We start from the raw sequence: 14,090 nt of genomic DNA, 5'->3' as shown, positions 1-14,090 counted from the left end.
AAGCTAATTTAATATATAATATATATATAAAAATTTAAGCTAATAAATAATAATAAAATAATAGTATATACATAATATTAAGATAACTAAATTCAAAAGAATTAAATGTACAAATATCATGGTTTTATTTGTTTGCTGTGAATCTACCAGATATGTTAGATAAACTATATCTAACAAAATTAATCTGGTAACTAGTTTTAAACATAGTAAATGTCTGTATTGGCACATTAAAATGGGAATTCTGGCCTGTTCCACCTCAGAGGTCTTGACCTTTGTTTGTAATACAGTAAAAAACAGAACAATTATGAAATATTATTACAATTTAAATTTTACATTTATTTTACATTAAACTACAATTTATTAATGCAATGACAAAGCTGAATTTTCAGCATCATTATTCCAATCTTCAGTGTCACATGATCCTTCAGAAATCATTTTAATATGCTGATTTGGTGCTCAATAAATATTTGTTGTTATTATCAATAATGAAAACATTTGGTGGAAACTGACATTTTTTCCACATTCTTAGAAAGTTCAAAAGAACATTTATTTTAAAGATAATTTTTAAATAACTAATAAATGTCTTAACTGTCACGTTTGATCAGTTTAACCTTTGCTGAATAAGAGTATTGATTTCTTTAAAAAATAAATAAACAAAATAAAATCTTACAGACCCCAAACTACTGAATAGTAATTTTCAGAACATTTCTAAATCACAGAATCAAAAACCTTCCTCAGAAAACCTTTGGGCTCTTTATTAAAAAACACAATCCTTTATAACAGCGAAGACTGTGGGGTTTGTCACAGTCAAGTTAACCCACTCGAGAGGTAACGCTTCTCTCTGCATTCTGTGGTTTGTTTTCCACCAGGGACCGGCAGAAGATGTGGTAATTAATGGAGCAGTCAAGCTAAAGGTTATTAGATTGCTCCGTGTCTGGGTGGGAAATGTGAGACGGAGAGCGCAGAGGAAGGAGGGAGTAATTAACCAGGAGAGATTCTCCTTAGAGGTACTTCAGACATTATAAAGATGCAGGATGAAAACCTCTGCATAGCAATGCATTGATTAAAGGGCATGATCTACAGTTCAGCTGCATGTATTATCATTTTATCTTTCGATTGCAAGTAAAGGGAGCTCAGACGTTGGTTATGAAAAGATCTCTGAGGCTCTAAAACACTAGGTACTTACAACTAAATAAATATGATAAACATATGTTGTGCCCCTGATTTCAACCTTGTTTTCATATTTATTTATTCAGTCATTTTATACATTTGTTTATTGTTAGAAATGTAAACAAATATATAGTTCTATTTTTTAAGAAAACTTAAAAATCAGTATTAAAATGTATACAAAGTATACAGTGGGTACGGAAAGTATTCAGACCCCTTTAAATTTTTCACTCTTTGTTATATTGCAGCCATTTGCTAAAATCATTTAAGTTAATTTTTTTTCCTCATTAATGTACACACAACACCCCACATTGACAGAAAAACACAGAATTGTTGACATTTTTGCAGATTTATTAAAAAAGAAAAACTGAAATATAACATGGTCCTAAGTATTCAGACCCTCTGCTCAGTATTTAGTAGAAGCACCCTCTTGATCTAATACAGCCATGAGTCTTTTTGGGAAAGATGCAACAAGTTTTTCACACCTGGACTTGGGGATCCTCTGCCATTCCTCCTTGCAGATCCTCTCCAGTTCTGTCAGGTTGGATGGTAAACGTTGGTGGACAGCCATTTTTAGGTCTCTCCAGAGATGCTCAATTGGGTTTAAGTCAGGGCTCTGGCTGGGCAATTCAAGAACAGTCACAGAGTTGTTGGGAAGCCACTCCTTCGTTATTTTAGCTGTGTGCTTAGGGTCACTGTCTTGTTGGAAGGTAAACCTTCGGCCCAGTATGAGGTCCTGAGCACTCTGGAGAAGGTTTTAGTCCAGGATATCCCTGTACTTGGCCGCATTCATCTTTCCCTCGATTGCAACCAGTCGTCCTGTCCCTGCAGCTGAAAAACACCCCCACAGCATGATGCTGCCACCACCATGCTTCACTGTTGGGCACAAAAGAGGGTTTTATTAGGCACTCTGTTATTTCTTGTTTAATTACACACATGTTCCGTCGAACTGTTGTATAAACGCAATATCACTCTCATACTCGAGCGATACCGGCTCTATATCAGCGGCTGTGATTGCCTGCGGCCTCGTGCCTCTGGCCTAATCACAGCCATGCTGATATAGAGCCGGTATTGCTCTCGTACTCGAGTGATATTGCTCATATAAACACATTTATAATGTAACCTTGTAAACTCACATGTTTGAAGTTACGGAACGGCACAAACTGTACGATGTCACGCAACACTGGTTCCCCTTTAGGCGAACGAAGGATTCCGTCATCACCGTCCAGCATCTCCATGTCAGTGAAATCGGCGCTTCCAACTCCCACGATGATGACAGACATGGGCAGGTGAGAGGCGTGGACGATCGCCTCTCTAGTGTCCGCCATATCTGTGATCACACCGTCCGTCAGGATGAGCAGGATGAAGTATTGCTGCATCGAGGCAAGAAAAGAAAAACTTTAGAACAAGAGAAACTTTAGAGATGAAGAGAGATGGAATAGAAACGGGCTCACCATGGCCTCTTTGGTGTGCATTTCCTCAGAGGCAAAGTTGGCCACTTTCTGGATGATCGGGGCAATGTTTGTGGGACCGTACAACTGGATCTTAGGAAGGCAATTCTGGTAGGCCTCTACCACACCCTGGATACCTGCAAAGTTTGAAAAGGTAAGTCTGGAGCTGTGTGAGCTACAGACTACTCACTAATAAAATACCAGGGTTATTTTTCTTAAACTAAAACTAAAATAATCATAATAATAATAGAAAAAAGAAAATAAACTTATTTCATTATTTGAAATAAAACAAAATAAAAATAAAACTTATAAACTTAATTTCATTTCAGATAGTTGCCAAGGCAACATTTCTAATTTTCATTTAAAGTACTAACACAACTAAAACTAAATAAACTATTGTAAACTTAAAAGTACTAAAGTAACTAAAAATCATTAAAAAACTTAACTGAAATAAAATAAAATATAAAACAAACAAACTTTATTTCAGATGCCAAAACAACATTTCTCATTTTCATTTTAAGTTGAAGTACCAAAAAAACTAAAACTACCTAAACTAAACTAAAATTTAAAAATAAATGATAATAAAAAAACTACATAGACAATTTTTATGAAAAAAATTACACAAAAAATTACCAAAATTAAACAAAAACATTCAAAATGTTAACAAAGACTAAATATCCTAGTATATCAATACTAAAATAATACTAAAATAATTGTATCTCTTATATTTGATCATTAATTGTATTAATTTTATTTCTTTTTTAATGCTTAAAGACTCTTCATGGGGTGTAAACTGACGTGCAATACACTTAAAGGACTGGAATGAGTGTCAGTGAAGACTCAATCTCTGCAATGAAGCAGTAATGCTGTTTACTGATTCGCTGAGCATGAATCTTAGGCCAAATCCCAATTCTATTTTATACCCCTTCCCCTTCCCCTACCCCTCCGCCTACCCCTTCCCCTTGTCCCTTGAAACAGAGTGTCAAGGGGTAGGAGTGAAAATATTCCCCTAAGAATTGGGACACCACTACTATACATCACACGTCATCATACGTCGTCTAGCTCCTACAATACACACATCTATACTGGTGTGCTGATGTGTGTATTAGAGCCTTTAATTACTGTTCTATATTAATGCGCTGTTAAATTCATACCCCTTCGTTTGAAGTGTGGTCCCGAAAAATCTTCGTTTGAAGGGCTGTCTGGCCCTACCCCTACCCCTACCCCTCCAACCAAAAGAGAATTGAGACACCCCTACCCCTTCACGTGAACGCGCGAAACGGAGGGGTAGGGGAAAGGGGAAGGGCTAAGGGGTAGAATTGGGATTGGGCCTTAAGGTCAGCCTGTCTCTCCTCACCACGTCTCCAACTGTTTCATTTAATTAATACCTGTGAGCTTGAACATGCACAAACAGGGGCTCAAAGGTGAAATCATGCCATGCTGTGTGGCAGCAGAATTAAGATGAGAAGCCTTTCAAAGCGGAGGTCAATGGATGTAATCGCTTCTGTGGCTTCCCCGCAAAGAGGAATCAAAGAGACGCGCTGGTCCCTAATAGACTCTTCAACTCTGACACACATATTGCATTGTCTCTTTAATGGATAAGTCATGATGATGACATTAAAAGGCTTGAATTAACCTACTGCTGACGTCCTTTCATCATAACACCTTCCAAACCTTCATGCATCGACAGTCACATTTGGCCAATTCACACTGCTGCTGTGAGAATGTCTCACCATGTGACGTGCGTGTGCCCTTGTGTCTGCCTGTGATGTTAGCACTATGAACGAAAATCCATCACCTTCCACAAATAGAAAGCTGTAAACGTTGTTAGATGTGATATCACACTGGGAGTTCCACCTAGGATTCATTGACTGTCATTGACATGTGAGCCGTCCCACAACCCCTCAAAGAAAACCACACACACACTCACATTGCAAAGTGTCAGTAATCAGCTAAATGAGCTCTTTGCCTTTTCACCACAATTCTAATTACAGTCTAGAGTAATTGCATTGGCCAACAAAATTCTCCTCAAGGCACTAGATTATAAGTTTCTGATGTGTTACAGCCAAGGAGGTCTATCTGGAGAAAAAGATCTGTTACAATACTCATCTCAAAGGCTGTTCCTTGGCTAGCATGTGACTCTCAGAAGTCTTCGACATGCTTGCTCATGGGAATTCTTGTGGCCTTGGACATCAGAAATGTCATATCTATCAAGCGACCAAGTGGGAAACTCAGAATTTTAGATGATACCTGAGTTGAAAGGGTGAAATAAGTGATAGAAATTGAATTAAATACACTAGCATTTTAATGTTTAGTGTTTAAAAGTTTAATTTCAATTTGAATAAATATTGAATAAAATCTTTATTTCAATAAGGATGCATTCAATTGACGAACAAAATAACGTATAAACATTTATAATGTTATAGAACAAAATATATTATAAATAAATATTTCTATATAAATAAACATTTCTATTTAAAATAAATGCTGTTCTCTGAACTTTTTTATTCATCAGATTCCTAAACAAAATGTATTACAGTTTCCACAAAATTAAAATTAATATTAAGCAGCACAACTGTTTTAACTGTCATAAAAATAAGAAATGTTTCTTGAGCAGCAAATCAGCATATTAGAAAGATTTCTGAAGGATCGTGTGCCACTAAGACTAGGATAATTTGTCATATAGGAATAAATAACATTTTAAAATATATTAAAACAGAAAGCATTATTTTAAATTGTAAATGTATTTTACAATATAATTTTTGCTGTATTTTGTATCAAATAAATGAAGCCTTGATAAGCATAAGATACTTTTTTCAAAACCATTTAAAATTGTACTGACCCCAAACTGTACAACTGGGGGCAGTCATGGCCTAATGGTTAGAGAGTTGGACTTGTAACCCAAAGGTTGTGGGTTTGAGTCTCAGGTCCGGCAGGAATTGTAGGTTGGGGGACTCGGGGAGTGAATAAGCAGCGCTCTGAGGTGAGACCCTTGAGCAAGGCCCTGAACACCCAACTGCTCACTGTGCGCCGCAGCAATATGGCTGCCCACTGCTCCGGGGGGGTGTGTGTACACTTGGATGGGTTAAATGCAGAGCTTCACTTTCACTTAAATGCTTTTAAATGCTAGTGGAGATGGTATGTAGCATATATCATTTATACAGTAATAAAAATCAGAGCCGATCCTCCCTATACGCAAAATACGCAAGCTGCATAGGGCCCCGAAACACCCCCTTTGCTTTGCCCCCTTCCTCTCAAAGGTGATTTAAATTTATTATTAATACATTTTATTTTAATTAAGTTTTGTTTCTGAATTTGGCCAGCGGTTATGAAAACATGAATGATAATTTCTTTTAATGCGGTGCGCTGTCGCCCTTTCTACATAAAAATCAGTCAAATCATGTAATGTGAATGTTGTACATTGCTCAAGACTAAAAAAATGAGTTGAAAGCATACCGAGCCGTGGACGAGACACCGTTTCTCAAGCGCTTTCCGCGAGCGCGATTCGAGACGGAGTGAAACATGGACAAATGTGTTTCATTCATTCGTTCATAACCACTCATACCCCACTCCACTGCCTTCTACTTCTACTTCTGAAAAGCCATAACGGGCAAAGTTTGGTATGGCATCAGAATGGTTTAGTCATGACCTCTTCCAGCAGGGTAGTACTAACCTCTTGATTGTGGCAAGATGTTTACACCCCACTGCTCGAAGGTTTACAGATGAGCAAAACTTTCAAAAGAAATGATTTTGGAAGAGTGAGAAGACTACAAATTGGCCTCATTCATGGAAAGCAAACAACCATGCTCTCAAGACGCCTCGCCACGGCTTGTCTACAATGGGTTGTCAATATTTGGAAAGTAAAAATGACTTATAATTGCACACCAATGTCGTTCACACCATTCAAGCATACTGTGTGTCTCATCCAGGTTCATCGGAACCGCAAAACTGTCATGCTAGATTTTCCAGACAATACCAGGGCGGAAAGGTGCGCTCTCTGCTCGGGGTAGATTGGCTGGCATGTGTCCTGGTGGGCTGCGAGCCATTTGCTATTCCTGGAAGAGACAGGCCTGGCTGCTTGATCAAAAGCTGAGTGGTCTGTGCCCATTCTGGGCGCCACCCCAGTGTGTCTGCGCTGATAGAGGTGGAACAGAAATAGCAAGGGAAATCAAGTGACACCAATACACTGGAGCGATGATCAATTTATCCTGCTCATGGCTGAAGACAGGGATGATTGGAAAGCTAAGCACCAAACACAAACTGAGAGCAAACTAAATACAAAATCCAATCATTTGCAACTCCTGACTTGACTTCCAAGCCAACCCCATCCCAAAGAGAGTTGGGTTACATTTGAATGCATAGATGGCTTAGCAGAGGCTTGCTCACAACAACAAAATTATCATTTATATTACTTTATTTTCCCATCAGTTTCTGTATTTCAAGCATTCATTGTTCTTATATTTTAATCTTTACTCTCTGATAGCAGCCACCCTTTTAGGAGACACGAGTTTCAAACTTTAAATAAAAAGCAGAGTGCTAACAAATTTCAATAAGATATGTAAACATGTATCCTACAAAATTAAACAACGTCCTAAAACTCTGTACAAGAAGTTCTGCTCTATTGCAAGGCACCACTGTCATTTCACCAAGCCTTAAAACATCTTGTTTTTGTGCTGATGTGTCATTTTGTGCTAACGTGTAATTTTTACCTGCTGTCATGGCCCAGAAAGACTAATTACTGGGGAGGGAGAGGGTGTGACAACAACGTCATCCACGCTTCCCTCCTTCAGACATTCCCCTCAGGCCGTATATTTTATAGCAGCATTAAACATTAATGTGTCCACCTTTGTCAATAGCGTAGCTCTGTAATTCAGTTATGCATATATTGATCTCCTTTGTGTGGGGGACTGTTTGACTTTGCCAATGTTATGTTGAGGCTTTAAGTAGTTCAGTCCCAGTGGGCAAAGGTCGAATAGGGAAGTTAATGAATCTGCATTGAGGAGATAATTTAAGCTATATGGTCTGGAATAGATAAAATATTTGGATGAATGCACCATCATACCTGCACATTCTGGGTTGTCCTCGTTGAAGTTTACTGCAAAGTCATGTGAAACCTGGGGGAAAAAGAAAGAAAAAAAGAAACACAACCTTCTTAGGCTATTTGTGGCATGAATAAGATTCTCTTTGAGAATAATTCATGCCATATATTATGCAATTGTTAGTTCTTTGAATTTGATTGGCTGAGCAGCTTTTCAAGAGTTCTGATATATAGCCCAACAGCAGGGACTCTTCGCTAGCTACTTTCCATCCAAAGTTGCGAATTTAACTTATGCGCATTTTTGGAATATCGCATAAAACATTTGCGAATAAACCACAGTTTCCATCCGAGTCCGGAGAACAAAATCATCACTTTTTGATAAACTAGCACTAAATATCACTAATAAAAGTAGGAGAAGCAAGTTATCCCATTCAGTTGTGCAAAGCCACATGACTTTTTTGATGTGCATGGAGGAATTTATTCAGCAAATCCATTTCCATCTCCCATTATTCGAATTAACTCTTTTTCGCACAAGTCAAAAACCACCTCAAGTGAGCATAAAAACTTTTTGGGGAATTAAAATAATTTTTTTTTGGCTTTTCCATCACTTGTTTCTGATACTGAAAAATGCGCATAAAAACAGGGTGAAGGAAACATAGCTACTGGTCAGGATTTTTTCAGTGACATTTCTGCAGGTTACACCGGTAGGTGTAAATCACAATCACAGATCACAGTTTTTTTTAATCACTCAAACAATTCAAAAACACCATTTCATTCAGGAGCTAAACACATGACAGAGTCACTGAATTATTCACTCAACTGATTTGTTCAAAACAATGAGTCATTTGGGTGTGAATCACCATGTGATGGGAAGTCCAAATAAATTTCTGCAAAGTGATTCTTTTGGACTGTTCCTTTCAGTGAACTAGTTCAAAAAACAGTTCACCAGTTCTTTTTACAACAGCACGTAATTCTGACATCCCTACATCACTCAAACACATTATTAAAGCCATATGTAGACACATTTTTCGATTAATTAGGGGCCAAGCACCGAAGGTGCAATGGCACCTATTGTATCCGTTGGCGTTCTTCTTCCGCTCTGGAAGTCTATGGCAGCCCATAGAACCGCTTGCGGGAAAGTTTTGAAATTTGGCACACTCATAGAGCACAGTCTCAACATTAACCACAGCAAATTTGGAGTCTCTAACTAAAACTCTCTAGCGCCACCACTTGTCCAAAATTTCACTCATGTTTATGCTAATAACTTTTGAACTGTAAGGCACAAAAGGAAAATTCTATTTTTCCTCTGATTCCTTGGCTCATGCCGAGTCGAATGGACAGAGGTAATTCGTAAGGTTTAGTTTTTTTGCTATTTTTAATTGTTTGTAAAACTTACTTTTTCAAACTCGTCCTAGACGGTTTGTCCGATTTTTACCAAAATTGGCTCAGATCATCTTCAGACCATGCTGGCAAAAAGTTATGGAATTCAAGTTGATTCGTGCAACCGTTCTCGAATAACGCGCGAACTAATTGGTGTGTGTTATAACAGGCATGACTTAAGGGTACAAGCAGTGTTTCAGTGCAGTGCCACCTAGTGGTCAGGAGATATGAAAAAATGGCTATTTTTGCTTATAACTTTTGAATGGTTTGGCCAAAAATCACAAAACTGATCTCTTTAGATTCAGTGGAGCATGCCGAGTCGAACAATATCCAGCCATTTTGAATTTTGTCATAATATGCAATATTTTATGAATGCATTGACGTATCGTTATGAAACTCGGTATGCATCTTCGACACCATGCCCTGATGGTACTCAAAGTTTGTGGCCAAAAGTTATAATGAAATTTCTGAAAATGCTAATAACTTTTGCTTACATTAGCCTATTGTAATGAGACTGATATTGATAGATTCCTTGGATCATGCTGAGAACATCGATACCAATTTTGCCATAATTGGCAGAACTTCCTGTCCGCCATTTTGATTCATGTTGAAAATCTACTTTTTCGAACTCCTCCTAGACCGTTAGTCCGATTTTCACCAAATTTGACTCAGATCATCTTCATACCAAGCTAGCATAAAGTTATGGATTTCGTGTCGATATACAAAGCGATTTTCATTTAACACATCAACGAATTTGCTGGAAAGATGCCAAACTGCATCTGAGGCTGTATCTCTGCAAAGCTTTGACATATTTACACCAAACTTTGTATGTGCCATTGTCACCTCACACTGACCAAGCAACATCATTTTGGTAACAGCACCACCTATTTGTCAAGAGTAATAAACCATTCATTAACCATTAATTATGAAATTTCCAAAAAATTTTAACTTTTAATTGAATTAGCCTATTGGAATGAAACTGGTCTTAAAATTTTCCTTGGGTCATGCCGACAACATACATACCAATTATGCCATAGTAAGCCGAACTTCCTGTCCGCCATTTTGATTTATGTTGAAAACCTACTTTTTCGAACTCCTCCTCAACCGTTTGTCCAATTCTCACCAAAATTGAGTCAAATCATCTTCAGAGTGTGCTGACAAAAAGTTACGGATTTCGTGTCGATAGACAAAACCGTTTTTGTACAGTGCCACTACAAATTTGAGGCATGATGCCAAAATGACTCTGAGGCTGTATCTCTGCAAAGCTTTGACATAATGACAACAAACTTTGTGTGTGTCAATGTCACCTCACACAGAACACACCGAAAGTATTTGATACAGCGCCACCTGTTGGTCAAAAGTGATAAGCCATTTAATCATATTACTTGAGGTTGTATTTATGATTTTTCAGCCATTTCATTTACAATCATCCTAAAATTGCTTTTATTATTCATTGTTGCATTTGGTCTGATGCTCCATGCCATGCTTAGCTCCTCATTTTGCCTCTGGAGTGCTTGGCCCCGTAATTGCTGCTTGCAGCTATACTTTATATTATGTTTATTGTCAGCAGTCTTACATTCATTCTCAATTGGTACTGTTGCTGTGATCGGTTTAGTGTAATGTTGACTCCAGAACTGTTGCAAGAATTGTTTGTACAAAATGATTAATTGCAAAAATCAGTGATCAAAAACAAATATTATGGTTTTATGACCACATTACTCCCTTTTGAGTCAGAATATCGAGCACATTTGATCACTTCATTGATCGATTTGAGATGCAGTGTTTCAAACCATTCAGTCTGATTTAGTGAACTGGTTCAACCCATTCACCAAATAGAACCGATTCAAAAGAATGCTTTATTCATTCGTTTGTACTGTGCGTTGCTCAAAGTGTTGATTCTGTGTTAACCTCATTCTGAACTTTTTTGGTTGGTGAAACCAAAAATAGACAATAACTGGCAATATTGTCTAAAATTACTCAGCATCTTGTTTACTGAACTCTTGTTCAGTCTCGCAGTCGTGCTGTCTTGATTATAATTGGTCAGCTGCTGCATTCTGTAGTCAAATATATTTATATACTGATTGCTACATTGTATAATTGTCCCATATCTCAGCTACCATTTTGCTGTCTCTATCACATAATAAATAAATCAAACTTAAATCAGTATTTATTTGTTTGTTTGTTTGTTTATGTGAAGTCAGTAGTCTTGAAATAAGCAGGATAAAGTACATTTAGCTGGTCAATATTGCTGGTCAATACCCCCTCCAGGTTTATTCAAGACCCTTCGCTTCACGTTGTAAATAAACACATGATTTTCAATACTATTTGTTTGAATACTTTAAAGAGATTTTAAAAATAAGTCTGAAGTGAGGACTGTACATTCACATATTTGATCTATCTAGTCAAAACTGTTGAAGCCTAAGATGAATACAAAATACTCTCAGCTCTACACAAAGGCACATTATCTGTCAGAGAGAAATGAACCTGCTGACATCAGTTCATACATTACTCCAGCGGTAGCCTAATTAGAAGCATCTTTCACTCTTCATCCCAATAATGAAAAAATCCCATTGCACCCCCATCGCTATAAATGATAAAAAAGTTACCTTGAAGTCTGGAGGTATCCGAGCACCAAAGCCAAACGCTGGGAACATTTTGTCACTGCATGGAAACGAAAGTGGACAGGAGATTAAAGCTGGCAGGAATTGAGGATCTTGGGGATTACTTACCAAATTTCCCATCATGCTTTCCTGTCTCAGTGGCCCCTCATCACTGCTCATTTGTAATAGACACAGATTTGAATAATTGTTATTGTTAGTGCCTGCCAAATTAGCAAGCGCTGTGATTTCAGATTTCATCCCAACCAAATGTCCTGATGGATGTGCATTCATCTCGTTCTGGAGTGATGCCGGAGCTCGACATGGTGCTGGAAATGAGCTTTTGAATGACCTTTCAGAGAGCTGAAATAACAGCTCAGCTACAGTGGTAAAAATTGCTGGGATTTAGAATGTTATCCAAAAACTGCTTCGGGGTTTTTTAAATAATCACCAACTGTTAAAATGCAAAGGCCACAGGTCTAATAAAATTAGGTTTGAAAATAACAGGCTGTCTGTCAAAATGTAACTCCCACCTTGTTTTGCTGTCTTTAACGTATGTTTAATTAAAACAGGCCTAGTCTGTGGATGACATATTCTACTGTTTTTACAACAAAATGGAGTAGCTATGTAAATTGGGATCAAAATAAAACTTTTTTTTTTTCAAAAATTCCAATTAACCACTCTCTGTTTACTGTTTGAAGTGAAAAGCATTGTAAATTAAGTTTTCAGTGTTGTGTCTTGGTTACATAACTACCTGTTTTTACAGTTTCAAGTTCAGGACATCACATTTCTTCATATTATCTGTGTGCCTACAGCAGCAAGTCAGTCACTGACTTACCAGAAGGTGTTTTCTCCTAAAGAAACTAGTCTCAAACTGGCTTCCAAGGCACCATAACATCGTGTATAAAAAAAAAAATGTGTGATCTGCATATTGCTCTCTGTGCTCCAGGGCTTTCAGTTTTTCAAAAAAAAAATCTGTCACTGTGGGTAAAACGCACACTATCACATGAAATATATATATATTTTCTTGTAAAAAATGTTCTTTGGTCAGAATACATGGCTACTTTTGAATGGCCATCAATGGTGAATGATGCATCCACATCTAAAAGGTTTTGGGACCATGCTAACCAGCCAAACCTTGACCCCTTGTTTCCTTCACATTTTTTATCTTTTAGACTGCCTACATATTACATAAATAATAAAACCCCAATGTTGGGACTCTACTTTACTCACTATACTGTCAAAACACTGCACACTCTGGGAAAGAGAACTGACTCGCATATGTGTGAACCCAAACAACTGGTGTATGAAAGAAAGTCGAGGACCTTGAGAGCTGAAATTGGGATTTGATTGGCTGTTCAGCCAGCTCACCTGTCATAGTCTTGGCAAATCTCCCCCACTGCGACTAAAGCTTTCAGATACTCATTAGGCTGGTAGGGGTGGATGTAGTGTAACGAACAACTGTTTCTAGGATCCCCATTAGAGGCTGTGAAATCAATCGCTACCTGAAAAGACAAGCAGCAATCAAAGTAGTGCTTTCACGCTAATTACTCAAAATGTATACACCATGTGGAGAATCGCTACAGAGCGCTGTCTCCTAACGGCATTGACAGAGAGTAAACAGATTGTATAGAGCTGTAAAATGCATGAGTTTATGTAGGCGTGGGACTATGTATGTACGTAGATAAAATATACCTGGCTTGTATAGTTATGACAAACATATTAACACAATATTCCCATTATATACCAAAAGTCATGCACCAAAAATCAATAGTATGGACACACTTCACTGACTTTGTTTCTCATGATCATAAAACCCATGTCATCTTAAATAGTGGTTCTCAAACCCTTTTTAGGAGGACCACTAATAAAATAAAATAAAAACTGGACTATGTAACACTACAAATCAGGGGAAAATACCTATAGCTTATACCTAATGTTAATGTTAATGCTAAAGTTAATGTTGACACAATCATATAATTCAATGGTTTAGACCAGTGGTTCTCAACCCGCGGCCCGCAGGCCGCATGCGGCCCGTCACGAATTCAAATGCGGCCCACCATGCGGACACTAAACACCGTCGAGCCGCTCTTGACAGTCTCAGTAGCACGGTCTCGTGTTGTTTCCACCAGCGCGGCAATCTTTTTTCATCACTAATTGATGGATGTCTAAAATATAAAAATAAGGAGAAGCCTAAAACAGGCCCGAGGCCCTGCCCGCGTCTGAACTACGACGTGAAAATTGTCCCGAAGCCCAGGGTGTAAAAAAGTCGGGGCCCGTCAGGCCCGGGCTGGAATGCAGGGCTCTAGCTCTGATCTAGCACACAGAAAACGATTTGACTGAAAATTTATCAGAAGAGATGAAAGAAAGATAGTGGTCATCTGCGCAATTCGGAAAAAGAGGCGGCTTTTCTGCATTAGGTATGTTTTTTTTATTCTTTGTTCAGCATTGTTAATT

The 14,090-nt window shown here is 37.9% G+C and overlaps 1 protein-coding gene across 3 annotated transcripts in view; it reads right to left on the bottom strand.

Annotated features, from left to right (window-relative positions):
* Positions 1 to 14,090, bottom strand: part of cpne4a (copine IVa) — a 67,681-nt gene that overhangs the window by 1,395 nt on the left and 52,196 nt on the right. For all 3 annotated transcript variants that reach the window (XR_001637310.1, XM_016524090.1, XM_016524089.1), the window contains exons 11-15: positions 13,005 to 13,138; positions 11,643 to 11,697; positions 7,681 to 7,732; positions 2,622 to 2,755; positions 2,304 to 2,540 (exon numbers count right to left, since the gene is read on the bottom strand). Coding sequence is in view for 2 of the 3 variants with exons in the window: in XM_016524090.1 (XP_016379576.1) it covers positions 2,304 to 2,540; positions 2,622 to 2,755; positions 7,681 to 7,732; positions 11,643 to 11,697; positions 13,005 to 13,138 (612 nt within the window). In the remaining variant the exon portion in view is untranslated. The remainder of the gene's footprint in view (positions 1 to 2,303; positions 2,541 to 2,621; positions 2,756 to 7,680; positions 7,733 to 11,642; positions 11,698 to 13,004; positions 13,139 to 14,090) is intronic.

This window comes from Sinocyclocheilus rhinocerous, unplaced genomic scaffold (assembly GCF_001515625.1).
Source record: "Sinocyclocheilus rhinocerous isolate Xijiao unplaced genomic scaffold, SAMN03320098_v1.1 scaffold933, whole genome shotgun sequence".
NCBI lineage: Eukaryota > Metazoa > Chordata > Actinopteri > Cypriniformes > Cyprinidae > Sinocyclocheilus > Sinocyclocheilus rhinocerous.
The sequence above is the reverse complement of the archived record's forward strand: the minus strand, read 5'-3'. Positions and strand labels throughout refer to the sequence as shown.